Source organism: Gossypium hirsutum, chromosome D10 (assembly GCF_007990345.1).
Source record: "Gossypium hirsutum isolate 1008001.06 chromosome D10, Gossypium_hirsutum_v2.1, whole genome shotgun sequence".
Classification (NCBI taxonomy): Eukaryota; Viridiplantae; Streptophyta; class Magnoliopsida; order Malvales; family Malvaceae; genus Gossypium; species Gossypium hirsutum.
Window position 1 is genome coordinate 65,958,526 of NC_053446.1, and position 17,051 is coordinate 65,975,576.

A 17,051-nucleotide genomic window follows, 5' to 3' on the forward strand; every position below is an offset into this window, starting at 1 on the left:
AAAAAAAGGCAATAAAAATACAACACTTTTAAGCCGTTTTAGGTATTTACATAGGTTATATACTCCTATTTTTATTTACTTTACTTTTTTTTCTCATATATGAAAGTAAAAAGAAAAAAGAAAAGGAAAAGAAACTCACCGGGGGTCGCTCCGTTTTCTCGTGGTCGGAGGCTCCTTCTCTGGTGATGGAATCGACTGTAGAGGAGCATAACAGCCTTTTGCCCATTGTTTTTGGTTGTTTTAAGACCTAAAAAAGGGGATACTTTTACCCTCGCCGGCCACCATGCAATGCGGCGCCGACGCCGACGACCGGAGTTTAGCGCGATGGCCATTGGCCGGAGCTAAAATCAAAGGGAAAAAGGGCTTGAGAGAGTTTTTTAGAGTTTTTTTAAATGAATGCTGAAGAATGAGTTTTTTTAAAAGAAATTTAACTTAAATACGCCCATGAAATGGCGTCATTTTGAGCTTGGGCACCAATAGCCGTTCTGCCCCCAGATTCGCGCATCGACTCGACCCGACCAGGGAATCCACCCATGTTTGGGCTTCGGGTTATTTATCCTTTTAGCCCTTCCTCTTTTAAATAATTTTACAATCAAGTGCCTTTTATTTTTTAAATTCACCCAGTAATTTATTTTGCTTTACAAACTGGTCCCTTGAAGCTACGTCGTTTTAAAGGAGAAGGATAAATTTCCTTTTTGGCCCTTCCATTTTTACGCGCATCACATTAGGGCCTAAAATCCCCATGGCCCAACCAAATTAACCCAATTACCCAAACCCAAGTTAGACCCAACCCAAATTCCCAATAGTCAAACTAGGGTTTCAGTTTTCTAAAACCCTAGCCTAGCGCCGCAGCCTTCTGTCGCCCACTTGCCTTGGCCAGCCGCCACTGTCACGTCGGTCGCTGCCCACTTGCCACCACTCAGCCACCTGCTCCACCTGCAAAAGGAATGAAAACACGTAACAAAAAGAAAAAATATCAAAAATAGAAAAGAAGGATTCCACTGTAAAAGCCGAGAACCAATGCTTGTAAAATCTTCTCTTTTTTTGACAAAAAACAGGCAATAAAAGTACAATACAACACTTTCAAGGGGATCTATTTTTCATTTTAGGTATTTACTTAGGTTATATACTCCTATTTTTATTTACTTTACTTTTTTATCATATACGAAAACAAAAAAAAAAAGAAAAGGAAAAGAAACTCACCAGGGGTCGCTCCGTTTTCTTGTCGTCGAAGGCTCCTTCTCCGGTGATGGAACCGATTGTAGAGGAGTATAACGGCCTTTTGCCCTTTGTTTTTGGTTGTCTTAAGGCTGGATCCGGACTCAGGGGGTTAAGACCTCAAAAAGGGTATACTTTTACCCTCGTCGGCCACCGTGCAATACGGCGCTGACGTCGGCGACCAGAGTCCAACGCGGTGGCCATTGGCCGGAGCCAAAATCAGAGGGAAAGAAGGCTTGAGAGAGTTTTTTAGAGTTTTTTAAATGAATGGTGAAGAATGATTTTTAAAAAAAAATATTTAACTTAAATAGGCCCATGAAACGGCGTCGTTTTGAGCTTGGGAACCAATAGACGAAACGGCGTCGTTTTTCCCCTAGATCCGCGCGTCGACTGGACCCGACCGGGGGATCCGTGAGATTTTGGGCTTTGGGTTATTTATCCTTTTAGCCCTTCCGCTTTTAAATAGTTTTACAATCAAGAACCTTTTATTTTTGAAATTCACCTAGTAATTTATTTTGCTTTACAATCTGGTCCATTGAAGCTACGTCGTTTTAAAGGAGAAGGATAAATTTCCTTTTGGTCGCTCCATTTTTACGCGCATCACATTGGGGCCCTAATTTTTTCTTTCTCTTTTCTTTTTTAAATTTGGATCTTTAATTTTATTTCTCTTTCAATTTAGTCCCTTTCGCGTTTTATTTTTAATTTGGGCTCTCAATTTTATTTTAACTTCAATTTAATACAATTTTCATTTATTATCAATTTTTTTATATATATTTATGTGTACCCTTTTTATTCATTTATTATTTTTGTTTGCACATATTTTTAATTTTTATAAATGTATACATATATATACATACTTTTATATTTTTCATATTTCATAATTTTATATACCTACATATATATATACACATATTTTACTTCATATACATACTTATATATATTCTTTATATTTAAAAATATTATATATATTTTATATATTTTTTTATAATTCACATATACATATATTTTTATATTTTACAATTTATAAATATATTTATATCTATATACAGACATATATATCTCTTTACATTTTTAATTGTATTCATTTTCTTTATTGTTATTTACATGTTCATTATTATTTTGAAAGAATGTTTTAATTCTATTCGTTTATTTATTTGTAATTATATGATTGATTTGTCTCTTATATTTATTTATTTCATTTTTGATGATTGTTCATATTATTCATACTTACATTATCGAATTCATTGTTGTTTTGTTACGAGTATTAACACCATGTTTTATTTCTGCTATTTCGTGTTAGATTAATTTTATTCAATGCATAAATTAAGATTTTTGAATAAGCAAAATCTCGTGTTTAGATTCGAGAAGGTCGTACCCTAACTTACTGGGTTTCAATTTTCACAATAAATCTAATACACGAATCTTTTCAAACCAAAGTTTTAAACGATCTCGGGAATTAAGAAGAGATCGTGTCCTAACTTACAAGGCATGATCTCTTTTTTCCTCAAGTTTTAAACGATTTCAGGAATTAAGAAAAGATCGCGTCCTAACTTACTGGGCATGATCCCTTTTTTAAATCTAAGATAGCTAAATATATTTTAAATAAGTAAATTTTCGGCATTCATTCGCGCATCGAAAATTCAAGACATTGTGTCCTAACTTACTGGATATAATTCTCTTTCTCGATTAACGTAAAATATGCCCTTTTCTTGAAAATTTTCAACATTTCAATAAAGGATCGTATTTTAAATCTCTTTAAAGTTTTCGATCTTCGACACTAAGACATTAATTAATCAACTAGGTACCAATTTTGGGCGTTACGAAGTTGCTAATCCTTCCTCATACGTAACCGACTCCCAAACCCGTTTTTCTAAATTTTGTTGACCAAAATCGTTGTTTTAATAAAATTAAATTGTTTATTAAAAACAACCACTTTTCAAGGTGGCTTGATCACACCTTATCAAAAAAGGATTATTGGCGACTTCCATATTCGTTTTCATTTTTATAATCCAAATCGATTCCGTTTTACCAAAAAAATGGTGTCAAAAGCTTGGCGACTCTGCTAGGGACTTAAAAAGAGAGTCAAGCCACGAGTTGATTATTTTTTGTCTTTTTGACAAAAATTGAAAACTTGATTTAAATATACGATCCTTTCGTTGCATTTCATCTGTCTTTATTATGATATTCATCATTGTGGTTTATAATTGCTGTGTTAGTTTAAGTTTTGGTATCTTTTTGCACATTATATTGCATGACCGTTGGTCACACCCTTTTAAGTGGGAGTGAGAAGCCACTCCTTCATGAGGTATTCACCTCCGTGCAGGATACTGGATCGCTTTCGGGATACATTTGTACCTATGTTTTCGTGAGATTTTCATCTCCGTGCAGCCATAGGGAAATGTATTCCCCTGAATTGAACTCGGTCCATATGAACCTATAATGGGTGAGGATAGAGGAATCTGCTAGTTTAGGTACCCTTTACTTTAGAGCCGAACCGCATGTAGTGAGCCCTAAGAACCTACCCTAGGTAGAACCATTTCAAGCCCCTAGTGGTCACCTAAATTTGTGCTCTATTTGTTTCTTTCTTGCTTGGTTTTGCTTTGTACTAACATGTTTTCTTTTGTTTTGGTTATGATTGCATTGCAATTTCATAATAGAAAAGAGGTGTTGATTCACGTTTAGTTACTAAATAGAGAGCTTGTCATGGAAAATGAGTTTCTTGATAAAGTGGGAGACAATACGGTCGTTCGAATATGGTCTAAAAAATGTAACGAGGGAAGGGTGATAGTCTGATGAATGAGTACACGACTTTGCTTCATTGCCCGAGGATTCAAGATGGCAAAGATTATTTGAGAGCCACCGAACTTTCTTAAAGAGAAGCCAACGAGCATCATGAGGATAAGTGAGCAACGAGTGGCGGCCCGGATCAATCAAAAAGGAGATAGAAGAGACGCCCCTTTTGAAAAGTTCGTGAGATTTATCTTAACACTCGGATAAATAAGAGGATCGAATGTCTTCCCCTATGAGGGAAAAATCGTATATATATCCACTTTATGTAAAGAGATTTATTTTCTAGTAAAGTTGTTCTAATAGAATTGAACCAAGAACCAATGTTTCTTTTTTGCATTCATTTCATGCATTTGTATTACATTACATCATATGCATTAAAGTCCACCAAAAGATCTTAAAATTATTCCTTAGTTAATATGAAAACCAACCTACCAACCAAACACCCTTATGGTACCCGAGCAAAAATAGAAGACATGGACCAAAGATTGGAAAAACTTGAACAACTCTAAAAGGGGAGACAAGACCAACTACAATTGCAAATGCAAGAACAATTAGCCAAGATCTAACTAAATATGGTGGACAATAAAGAGATGGAGCTCTGTGAAGAAATTAAAAAAAGAAGAATAAGAAGAAGAAGAAGGAAATGTTCACATCATTGCCTGAAAAGGGACATTGTTAGATATCTACCGTTATAAACTTGAGAGTGTTCTAAATAATTGGATTGCAGAAAAAATCTCTGTAGTATTTAGAGCTTATTTAGAGTAATGTTCAGAACACTTGTTGCTTTCAGCCTAGAGGAAATAAGAACTCCTTTGTGAAATAGGCTCATGAGTGACGTTGATACAGACTCGGAATCTCTTTTTGAGCAAGACATGTGTTTAGAGGGATCTCATGACTTTGAAGATGACATAGATTGTAGCCTATTTCCGGACTTGTTAAGGATGGTAGAACAAGTTGAGAAACAGATCCTGCCTTACAAGGAATCAAGTGGAAATTGTGAGCTTAGGAGAAGAGAAGGAGGTGAAGATCGGAGCCAGTATCACAGTAAAGACAAAGCGAGACGGCATTGAGTTACTCCAAGAATTCAAAGATGTTTTTGCATGATCATATCAAGATATTCCTGAGCTACTAAGACGTGTGGATGCTGTTGAGGCTAAGAAAATCTTGGAAGAGGTCTATAAGGGTGTCTGAGAAACACATGCTAATGGTTTTACAATGGCCAAGCAAGTCATGAGATTCGGGTACTACTGGTCCACCATGGAAGGGGATTGCATTAGTTGTACCAAGAAATGTCATAAGTGCCAAATTTATGGAGACAAGATTCATGTGCCTCATTCATCCCTTCATGTTATGACTTTTCCATAGACTTTCTCTATGTGGGGCATAGATGTCAGTAGGCCAATCTTGCCAAAAGCTTCTGACGGTCATCAATTCATCTTTGTGGTCGTCGATTACTTTACTAAGTGGGTGGAAGTTACTTCATATACCAATATCACAAACTCGACTATCATCAAATTCTTGAAAAAAATCATATATCAGTATGAAATGCCAAAAAGGATCATATCTGACAATGCACTAAATTTAAACAAGAGCACGATATCAAAAGTTTGTAGCCTGTTTAAGATTAACACGATATCGCCCCAAAATGAACGGTGCAGTAAAAAAATCTATTGGGTAACACCTTTCACTTTGGCCTATTACGATTTTGCCCATTATGAACTAGATTACAAGAAGATTAAAAAGTAACTAAATGTAACAAACAAAACAGCAGCATTATGCTTCAGTTGCTGCACAGCTAGGCTCGACTGCATGTTGTGCCTTCTGCTGCATGGCCACTTTTGTAGTTCAACTTGTTGCATGGGAACTAACTTCAACAGTTTTTTAAGTTGTATTTTGCTAAGGCATATGATTGTGTGAGGTGGGATTTCTTGGAGTTGATTTTGTTGAAGATGGGTTTCGACAACGATGGACGGGCTGCATGGTGGAGTGTGTCTCAATAACGAGGGTTGCAATGCTTATTAATGGGGCGGTTACAAATGAGTTCAGAATGTAGAAGTCTCTGGCAAGGGGATCCATTATCTCTTTTTTTATTCATTTTGGTAACGAAAGTTTTGCATTTGATATTAGTGGAAGCGGAGGAATTGGGGGTCATTGAGGGGATTATAGACATTTTTCCTGGACAGTCAGCTTCTCATCTTCAATTTACGGTGACACCATTTTATTTTTAAGAATGAATGAGGCTGTGGTAAGGATTTCTAAGTATATTCTTCGCTATTTTGAAATCTTTTCTAGTTTAAGTATTAATTTTTGAAAGTTTTGCTTAGTGGGTTTTGGCACGAAAGTGGAATTCATGTTCAGAATGGTTGCTGTTTGTAAATGTAAGATTGGGGAATTGCCATTCAATTATTTGGGTATTTTTTAGGTGCTAACCCTAGAAAGATTTCTTCTTGGAATAGAATTGTGGGAAGAGTAGAGAGGAACTTATCGAATTGGAAAAGTAGGTCTCTCTCTTAGGCAGTCAAAGTTGTGCTAATTAATGCTGTGTTATCCTCACTGCCTATTTATTTTATGTCAATCTTTCAAGCGCCTATTGCAGTGATTAACAAGATAGACAAAATTAGATGGAATTTTTTGTGGGGAAGTGTAGGTGGTCGGAGGAAGATGGCGAAGGTAAAGTGGAAATAGATTTTTATGCCAAAGGATAAGGGGGCGCCGGAGTGATGGATATCAAGGTTAAAAATAAGTCTCTCATGGCCAAATAGTGTTGGAGATTCGCAGTGGATAGAGAAGCTTTGCGGAGGAACATAATTGCTGCAAAGTATGGTGCCCCTATGTAACATTGGCGTTTTAGATCGAACAATTTAAAAGATATGTCGGTGGTTTGGAGGGGTATTGTGGAGAATGCGAAAGATTCGAAAGTGGCAAAATGAATAAAGATTGAGTCTTTTCGTTGGCTGGTGGGGAATGGAAATTCGATAATTTTCTGGGAGGATATTTGGTGTGGTGAAAGACCTCTGAGAGTGGAATTTCCAAGGCTATTTTGTTTAGCCTTTGAATAAGAGTGGTCTGGTTAAAGATTTTTTGATGTCGAACGGGTTTAACGATGTTAATTAGGTTGATTTCTTTTCTCGTTCGTTATTGGATAGGGAGATTATTATGGTCTCTCGTTTAAAGGAAGCTGTTAGCTGTATGGTTTTGCTCCCTGAAGTGGAAAATCGGTTAATATAGATTCATGACAATAAAGGGGTGTTCTCGATAAGGAAAATAACAGAATTACTGGTCAGTGTTGATGTGGTGGATAATAGGTTCGCTTTTGATGAAATCTAGAAGTTAAAAGTGCCTCCTAGAGTGGAAAGTTTCTTGTGGTTGGTATCAATTGACCGTATTCCTACAAAGGAGTTCCTCTTTAGAAGAGGTGTGAAGTTTAGTCAATTAGGGCATGTAACACCCTTAACCCGTATCCATCGCTAGATTAAGGTTACGAGGTATTACTGAACAAAACATAGCTCAGGACAGTCAATCATTACTATTCATGTTTAAGATAATATAAACTTAATTATACGAATCATATATACATCTCATTAATGGCATTCGAATAATCAAATTATAACATAGCTTAATACATTAAGACATTCAAACATATATCAAATTTATGCCAATATATCTATTTCATTTGACGAATATCAAACATATCATTTTCTTAACTCTGTATGTACGTATGTTAAAAACTAAACAAACTATTTCACACCATACAAATGAAAACAAAGATGCAAAGGAGGAGCTTTAAACTAACTGAAGCTTGGGTGATGAAAATTTTGTGTGCATAGTGACGGATCTAAAAATACGACTTAGGAGTAAATTTAAATTAGTATTGTCAATTAGGGATGAAGTTAGGAAAATTTCATTTTGGGGAGATTAAATTGTATAATTTTACGATTGTTAAAATGTAATTTTACTATTTCAGTAACTTATATCTTTATAATTTTTAGAGAATTAAATCAAAGTTTTATCATTTCTTTCCCATCACAAATCACAACTTAAAAAGGCTATGTTCCTTTTTAATCTTCTCTTATAAAAACTTGTGTGTTTTGTAAAATCATTTTTTTCTACTTTAAAACATGATTATATATTTTTAATAAATGTGGCATTGGTTACATTAGGAAAACTTGATGTAATCTCAATCCAATTCGATTATGGATAAATCTAATTTTGATAATAAATTTAATTCTTGAGAAACCAAACTTAGAAGTATAAACTACTGCATTACATCTTAATGGCTGAGTTGAGATAGCAAGGATTTGATAAATGGATCAAGTCTTGGCTTTGTTGGTTGTCCCACTATTTCCTCCCTTTCTACCTATGGTATGATCTCCAACAATCACTCATAATCTCTCTTTTGCATTAATTATTGCAACATTTAAGTTAATATTTGACTTTGAACGCCTTTGATAATTTAATTTACTCAACAAACGAAAGAATTTACCTGCTAATGTGAATCACATACAAGTGTAGGAAAAATCACAATTTAACAAAACAAATATATTTCTACGCATGAAAATACCAGCCAACCAATGCTACCTTATAATCATGAGACTTTGATAAAAGCAAATCCTTTTTTGTTAAATTGAGATTCTTACACTGTTTCATGTGAAAGAATAACAGTACTTATAAAAACAAATCAATTCATTTTCTCCTCTAACCATTAATTACCATACTCTTAATCAAGATTTAAACCTTACTAAAATTTTAAAGAAACAAAAATTCCAACAACTTTGAGGATGTTTGGTTAAGTTCATATATATACATATATATCAATTGTTATAAGCAATAAACCGTTATAAGCAATTACTTATCCACAACCTATTCTAACCCGGCCACCACTCCAAGTACGCGTACGTACATTCTTCGCTTGAAACTATTAAGTAATTTATTTGTAATCTAATCAATTTTTTTGTTTCTTATTTAAAAGCAATTGTTGATAAGCGATGCAGCTCTTTGGAACCAATTGCCCACACTATGGCCAAACTTGGCATCGACAGGGTCAAACATTGAGTTTTGGTTCAAGGAATGGATGAAACATGGCACATGTTCCGACTTTGCACAACATCCTCAGTCATACTTCCAATCGGCCATACAACTTAGGAAAAATTTAAATTCAAGTATATCGAATAAATTGTTTTTATTTTCCCTTCACATTCCTATTTGTGTTTAATATACTTTATTGTCTCTTATTTGTTTTAATGAATTTTGGGATTCAGCTATGGGACACACGTGGATCCACCTATACGGTCCGATAAGTTGCGGACATAGTTTTCCAACTTATAGGAGCATCTCCACAAATTTCATGCAATAAACACAGAAGAACTAGAGTTCTACTACTCGGGGAGATGTTTATCTATTATGGAAGACCGAGGCCATCCCATACCTTTGGAACTCCCCAAAATTGTTCCAACTTATTTTATGGTCTGTACAGTAGTGGATCCGATACCATAGAATTTCCATAGCTAACTTTACCACAATTGTCTCGTATATGTTTAAAATGTTTAATATAATATCTGAATTATCAATATGTGTTTTATTACAGTACTCTAAATTATCATATGCGTTTTATTGAGTTAGTGCTTATTTTGACATTCAAGTATTTATGCCATAGTTTAAAATAATCCAATTAATATTACATATTTTTAATATGTTCTTTTATGTTTATAAAGTTCGATCAACAAATTTAAATGATTTAAACTTAAAATGATTCGATTTTGAAATAACATTAATCTGAATATAGATTTAAAATAACCCAAACCCAATCCCATAACATTCAATATCTTTCTTTATATAATTTCTACTACTGTTATAACCCAAAATCTTTAAGTCCAACAGAACTAATAATACATATTTTTAATGTGTGTTTTATCTTTGCAAAGTCCAATGCAATTCCTTCGCATGTTACTCTTTTCTTTAAAGTCGTCTTCAAACAGAGAAAAAGGAAATTTAATAAAACGAAAATAGAAACTATCCAACCATATTCAAGCAATTGAACAAAAAATATCAAATCTTTTCCCTTTCAAAAAAAATATATTTACTTTCAAAAGTTTGGGTTTTTATTTACTTTATTCTTCCAATTTTCGATTTTCTCTTCTTTTTTTATTGATTGAGTTTCAATCCTCACCATAAATATTTATGTAAATTTATGTAGAAAGCCCTTTCCATAAATAGTTCTAAAAAATTATGATTTTATAAAAACTTTTAAATTATTTTCATTATTTTAAATATATATAATAAAAAAATTAAAATAAATTATATATTAAATAAAAAAGAATTCAATTCAATTGTGGATAACCGTAATTGCTAAACTTACATTTTATACTCCGTCAAAACAGCTTGAGTTGCCTTGTCACATCCCAAAATTAGGGGTAGAAAAAATTTAATTTTTTTAAAAGAATAATAAGAATAGAGTAAGCGAACTTAGAATACATTAGAAATTAATTGTTGATAAGAATAGATTACAAGCCTTAATGGTTAAAGTGTCAAGCAAGGTAAGGTCTTATATTCAAACTCCCTTGATTGCATCCTTTGTTGATTTTTATTCATTTTCTCACTTTGCATCATAAATTGCATTTAATTACTATAATGTATCAAATGCTTACCTTTTATGTTTGCTTCATGGTTAAGGTTTGGACCATAGATGACACCTACCAACTCCCATTTTGCTTGCTTATTTATTCCTCTTAGTCAATTACAAAGAAAATCAAAAGAGGAAGATGCAGAGGCCAAGATTTGAATTGCCAGAAGCTTTGGTTATGGAAATTCTATCAAAGCTTCCAGTTAAATCCCTTACTCGTTTCAACTGTGTTTGTAAGTATTGGTGTTCTTCTTTTCAAACTCCTCATTTCATTTCCAATAATTATCACAACAACCTTGAAAACAACAACCTTAATCTACTTCTTAGTCGCTGTGATGGTAACACCTTCCAACGTTATTTCTCTCAACTTTCAAATGAAAAATATCAAAATTATATAGTAAAACAAAACATTCACTTGCCCTTTTTTGAGGATGATAGCCCCTATGTTTATGGTGCATGTCATGGATTATTGTGTTTACTTGATCCTTTAAAGGATAAGGCTGCCATTTGGAACCCATCAACCAGAGAGTTTAAAATCCTTCCACCATCTTCAATCCAACGCCCTCCATATTTTTCCCCATTCGAAGAAACCTACCTTACTTTAGATGACGTTGATTTTAACCACGCTGCTTTTGGGTTTGACTCTAAAACTGATGACTACAAAGTCATACGATTTGTTACTCTTACTTTTGTTAATAGTGAAGAACAATATCCACATCCTCATTTTATGTACCAAGTTGAGTTGTATTCTCTTAGAAGTAATTCCTGGCAGGAAATTCCATGTCCTGATTATAAACCAACTGGAACAACTTTGGGAAATAATTATGTAGACGGAATTTGCTATTGGAAAACAGAGACAGGGGCATATCTTGATTTTAGAGGACTAATTCTTTCATTTGACATGGGGAATGAGAAGTTCTCAATTTTACCTATCCCAGAATTCGTTGGGTCTTTCCCAGAATACTTTGTTAATCTATTGGTGTTTAATGGATCACTTGGTGCTATTGTTTACCCAACGGAAGGAATTGACACGTCTTTTGATTTATGGGTTACAAGTGAAGGAGTGTGGACTAAACAATTCAATATTAAATCCATTTCTGGAGTTGTACGCCCATTGGGATTTGGAAAAAATGGTGACTTGTTTCTTAGAGACGCAAATGATGAAGTACTCGTATTTGACGCCTCCACCCAAGAGCTTAAGGAACTTGAGATTAATACTTATCTAGATCATCATCGGTTCGCCATCTCTCTTCATACTTATTTAGAGAGCCTGGTTCATATCAATGGAATACAGGAGGTTGAGAAATATGTAATACGTCAACCAACGAGAAATGCATCAAATGAATACTGAATATGAAGAAGGATATGCATGAAATGGATATTGAATATGAAGATGGATGGAGAGGGAGAACATAAATGTGTAAGATGTAATAGGAATTTTTAGTTGTGAGCTTCTTAATATTGCCATTATTGTTTGGATTATATGTTTGAGATGTTAGCCATTGCCTGGTTTGTGTATTTAGAGAATTATTCAGTTTATGTTTGGTTTTAGTTGCTTAGATATCTATAAGATTTCTTCCATAGTTTGAAAATATCTTTCTCCAAAGTGGTATATACCCTCAAAAAACCACACAATAAACAATTGAAAGTTTGAAAACAAAGAAAAAGGAAATTTCATAAAACGAAAATGGAAACTCACCAACCAGATTCAAGCAATTAAACAAAAAAATCAAATCTTTTCCCTCTTAAAAAAGGTAATTACTTTCAAAAGTTTGGGTTTTTATTTACATTAATAGTTTATTCTTTCAATTTTCGATTTCCCCCTTTTATTGATTGAGTTTCAATCCCCACCAAAAATTTAATTTTGTTCGAGTTTTTGAAAGCTAATGAGTTCCATGGAACCCTGCAATGCTTATACTTACAATAAACACCATAATGTATTGGTGGCCTTTAGCGGCGTTTTTTAGCACCGCTAAAAGTATTTGTGGCGCTTTCAATAGCGTCGTAAAAAACGCCGCTATTGACACCGCTGCTAACTTTTACGGCGTTTTTAGAAAGAAACGCCGCTATAGAACAAGACTTTTAGCGGCGCTTTTCACACAAACGCTGCTAAAGATCATGACTTTTAGCAGCGCTTTTCCCACAAACGCCGCTATAGATCATGACTTTTAACAACACTTTTTCCACAAACGACGCTAAGGTCATGAATTTTAACGACGCTTTTACCACAAACGCCGCTATAGATCATCACTTTTAACGGTACTTTTCTCACAAATGTCGTGAAAGATCAAACCTTTAACCGCTCTTTTCACACAAACACCGCTAAAAACATATTTTTTAAAAAATAATTTTTTTAAAATAATATTTATTTCTATAATAAATATTATATTATGTTTTAAATATAAATAAAAAATATTATTTAAATTAAATTTTTTAGGAAAAATTTAACTTTAAAACTAAATATAAAAATTAATGAATTTAAATTTAGAATTTAAAATACTAAATTAATAACACAATTAAAATCCAAAACTTAGAACTCTTAAGTAAAAATAAAAATTTAGAATCAAAACTAAAATAAATAATACATATGCAAGGTAATAAAACATACAATGCATTTTCTTAATCAAGTAGATCTTGATAATAAAAGATATAATACATTTACTTAATCAAAGAAATCTTGTACATCATTGAAGTCACACCATCAAATTTGTACCCATCAAACTTATACTCCGCCAGCCACCATCTTGCATTTGAAAGAAGATACCTCAGTACCTAAAGCAACAATTAAGAAATAATATTTACAACTGGAAGGGAGGAAGCCAAAATCATTAAACAAGCTATTCATTAAGAAATGTTTAGGTAGAAGTACATACTTCTCAGCTTCCATAATTAAAAAGACAAGAATCCCACACCGAGTGGTGACCCCTTGACCCCGTGTGGAAGTAATGACCATCAGTTCCATCAAACATGTTCAGCCCATCTAACACATTATTGGAAGCATGGCTGTATTCATAAAACATCATTCAGATACACAGGTAGATAAGAAAATAAAATTAGCAACTTAATTTAACTATAGAATAAAAATGAACGGGGATAAAGCAAACAAATGCTTTCACAACAAGCTGGTCGTGAACAATCATACTAGAAATTTTATAGTATTCTAGTCATTTATATATTCTCAATCAATTACGACTTTGCTTCTCTCTTTTAGATTTATTTTTTAGCAACCTTTTAGGAAGCAAAAATCAACTAGAGAAACGAAGGAGTAAAAGTGACAACCAATAAGAGCCTAAATTCTCATGGCCATATTTGCATCAAGTCTACTGGAAAAATGAGCATAAAGCCAAAGCAGGAAAAGAATAAGAGTTCAAGTTCTCATTTCCTGTACAAACAATCCAGGAAATTTTGTTTGCACAAAAAATCTAAGAACAAACACAGAAGAGTTTAAGTTTTCATTTTATTTACAAAACAATCAGGGAAAATGTTTGCACAAAAAGTATAACATCAAATATAGCTGAAGGGCATGTTTCTAGAAATTATATTCTCCTGCAGAGATAACAGTGTAAGAAAATAGTCTCCATTCAGTATTTCGTTGGAAATGGCATCCTACATAAAAATGGAAAAACACCAAATGGATAGTTTTACCTCTTTTGGTCTCTTCATGGAAATGCAATCAGCTAAATCTCCAATAAGATTAATCCACTTTTCATTATGCTCACTGTCTCTAGCCAAAATCTGAGGACAAATTTAATTTTGTTTTTAACTTGGTAATGTTATGTGAAGTGTTTCTCGTTGTCCTAGCAGTAGCAGGTGTTCATATTATCAAAAAGTTCATGTACCTTGCCCATTCCAAGATCTCCAACACATTCACAAAATGCCTTAAATGCAGTTAAAAGTGCACTGCAGGAATGGAGAAAGAAAATTATTTACTTTTAAGAATATCACGTTCCTGACTTACATATGCCTACATAAATATATAATAGGATACTTACCGTAGTGGTTCATGTCGACCAGAGGTAGCCAGACCATGACAACTGCCAAGTTGCAGTACAAGTGCAGCAAGAACTGAAGAGTAACCATGTTCAACAGCTCGCTTTCCAACTTTACCTCCACCTTTGAAATTAAGATGAAACATCATAAAATTATGAAGACCATAAAAATAAGATAAATTTCAATAAATGCAATTGGTCAACATGCCTAAAGAAGGAAGTAAGAGCAAAAATAGCAGCTTGCAGAATTTCATTCTCCAATTGAGTTTCAGAAACAAGACTAGAATTTTCTCCTTTTCCTGGATCACTACTTTTAGTGACACGAGTCTGATTAAGGACAGAGATCAGGTGCTCTAAGAATAAAACTGACAACACTGTATGTTGAGAAAATGCCTCTTCAAATTAAGAAGAAAAAAAACAGAAGGAATCAATTGATAGCCATCGAAAATTAAGAAAAACAAAAAAGATAAAGGAACAGAGTAGATCACATGGAATGCATCTTGCATTGGCCAGCCACCACGTAGCCTAGATATATCTTTTGTGACAATATCCCTTCCAGCAGCAGCCAATACTTCATTAAAAACAATTTTTGCATTTATCTAAGCTAATGTTATCTCATTGCTAACAGCTGTGTTCTTATAGAAGAAGATTTAACAAATCAATCAAACACCATAACACCAAAACATTAAATATATATATCAAAAGTCATATACTTATCTAAGCTCCTCTTCAAGTCCACGTTCTTTTTCAAGCTCTTCTTGGTATTCCTTCTGCAGATACTCCATTTCAGCACCATCAGCAACCTCCAATTTTGCCTGTTCTGTTTTCTTCTTGCAAGCTTCTATCTTTTCCTCATATTCTGCATTTTTTTTTCAAAAAAGAATAAAAGATCTTGCTTTACTTTCTTAGTTCTCCTTTTAATTTCTGGGGGAAAAAAGAATAAGTAGAAAAGGAAAGACACCTCGAAGCAATCGATGAACCTCGTTGGAATCAGCGTCGCAATGCGAGCGGAGATCGTTAAAGTGCTGAAAACACTGCGTCAAGTTGTTAATGTCCCTTTTGTCCTTCAATACCTCCACCGGGTCGTTACTGTAAGATATCAGCTTCTCCACGTCGATCATTCTCGTGGGTTCCCCCATTTTTTCTAGGGTTTTATCCCTTCTTCAAGATTAAGCACACAAAAAAAGAAAAATTAATGAAGAAGAGTGGATAAAAGCAGAGTTTTGCAAGCGTTTCACAAAAAGGAAAAGACAAAAGGAAAGAAAGAAAGAAAATTTTATTAGAAGAGCCGTGGTGAGACAAATATGATTTAGTATGAGCTCTTCTGAGATGTATGCAAAAAGAGGGAGAGAGGGGAAGATATGATGAAGACGGTGGTGGCAGAGAAACACTTGTATTTTGAGGATACCAATTTTAGGGGGAAAATTTAGGGGTTACAGGGGAATTTTGGGATAAAAGCGTAATTTTCAAAAGTGAAATTATTTTTTAAGGCGTTTTTTTTAAAAATTATTTTATTTTGAATAAAATAATGTTGTTTTGTTATGTAAAAAAATTTTATTTTATTTTTTAATTAATTTTTTATAAAATAAAAAAATTAAGTACTGTCAAAATAAATATTATATATTTTAATAAAAAAACAAATGATAAAATGGTTGTAATTAATTATTAAGTTAGAATTACATAAATTAAATAATTACTTATATATCCATATCATTTTTATTTTTGTATTTTTTTCTTATAATTTGGTCCTATCCAAATTAAATAATTATCTATATATCCATATCAAATATATCAAATGGTTTAGATTAAATATTTTTAAATATAAAAGCATTAATTAATTGTATAAAATTGTATCATTTAACAAATCACAAATAAACCTTAAACCCTAAATTAGCCATTCAATATACATAAAGTCTATCTATTATATATCTCTTAAATAATATAAACTATACTCATAATTTTAATATATTAAATTTATTATTATCTCTTTTACAATTATATAAGAACATATTTAATATATAAATTAAAAACTAATTAATCTAAACCCTAAACCCTAACCCGACCCTTGAATCCCTAAATTCTAATTCCTAACACCTAACCCCTAACCCTAACCCCTAACCCTTAACCCTTAAACCTCAAATCCCAACCCTTAAACCATAATCCTTAAATCCATATAATTACTTGATCACGGCGGGGGCAAGACAAAACACGTAAAAAACTGAACTGGATAAAAAATTGAACCGGGATGGGATAATATGGGGATATCCTTGGATATAACTTATGTCGATTTTGAAGAACCAAATCTTCACACTAATGGTTGTTTTTAGCGGCGTTTTCCAAAAAGTGCCGCTAATATTCGACCTTTAGCGGCGTTTTCCAAAAATTGCCACTAATGCTCGATCTTTAGCGGCGTTTTTTATCCAAACGCCGCTAAA

The 17,051-nt window shown here is 33.3% G+C and overlaps 2 protein-coding genes across 2 annotated transcripts; one reads left to right on the forward strand and one right to left on the reverse strand.

Annotated features, from left to right (window-relative positions):
* The first annotated feature begins 10,474 nt into the window (after nt 1-10,474).
* LOC107889992 (F-box protein CPR1) lies at nt 10,475-12,219 on the forward strand. Its single transcript, XM_041103710.1, has 2 exons — nt 10,475-10,541; nt 10,678-12,219. The coding sequence occupies exon 2, from the start codon at nt 10,767-10,769 to the stop codon at nt 11,976-11,978; it is 1,212 nt and encodes a 403-aa protein (XP_040959644.1). The 5' UTR covers nt 10,475-10,541; nt 10,678-10,766; the 3' UTR covers nt 11,979-12,219.
* Nucleotides 12,220-13,222: 1,003 nt separating this feature from the next.
* LOC107918024 (kinetochore protein SPC24 homolog) lies at nt 13,223-16,031 on the reverse strand. The gene is made up of 7 exons (XM_016847511.2): nt 15,578-16,031; nt 15,334-15,475; nt 14,620-14,742; nt 14,467-14,527; nt 14,273-14,362; nt 13,501-13,630; nt 13,223-13,399 (listed from the first exon to the last, which is right to left on the reverse strand). The coding sequence occupies exons 1-6, from the start codon at nt 15,753-15,755 to the stop codon at nt 13,616-13,618; spliced, it is 609 nt and encodes a 202-aa protein (XP_016703000.2). The 5' UTR covers nt 15,756-16,031; the 3' UTR covers nt 13,223-13,399; nt 13,501-13,615.
* Between the last annotated feature and the right edge of the window lie 1,020 nt (nt 16,032-17,051).

What these genes read in the sequence shown, in the direction of transcription:
- LOC107889992 (XM_041103710.1), top strand. Translation starts at nt 10,767, where the DNA reads ATGCAGAGGCCAAGATTTGAATTGCCAGAAGCTTTGGTTATGGAAATT.
- LOC107918024 (XM_016847511.2), bottom strand. Translation starts at nt 15,755, where the DNA reads ATGGGGGAACCCACGAGAATGATCGACGTGGAGAAGCTGATATCTTAC. An exon ending in GGTCGACATGAACCACTACG is followed by an intron (nt 14,528 to 14,619) that starts GTAAGTATCCTA and finishes CCATTCCTGCAG; the next exon opens with TGCACTTTTAACTGCATTTA. An exon ending in GAGATCTTGGAATGGGCAAG is followed by an intron (nt 14,363 to 14,466) that starts GTACATGAACTT and finishes ATTTGTCCTCAG; the next exon opens with ATTTTGGCTAGAGACAGTGA.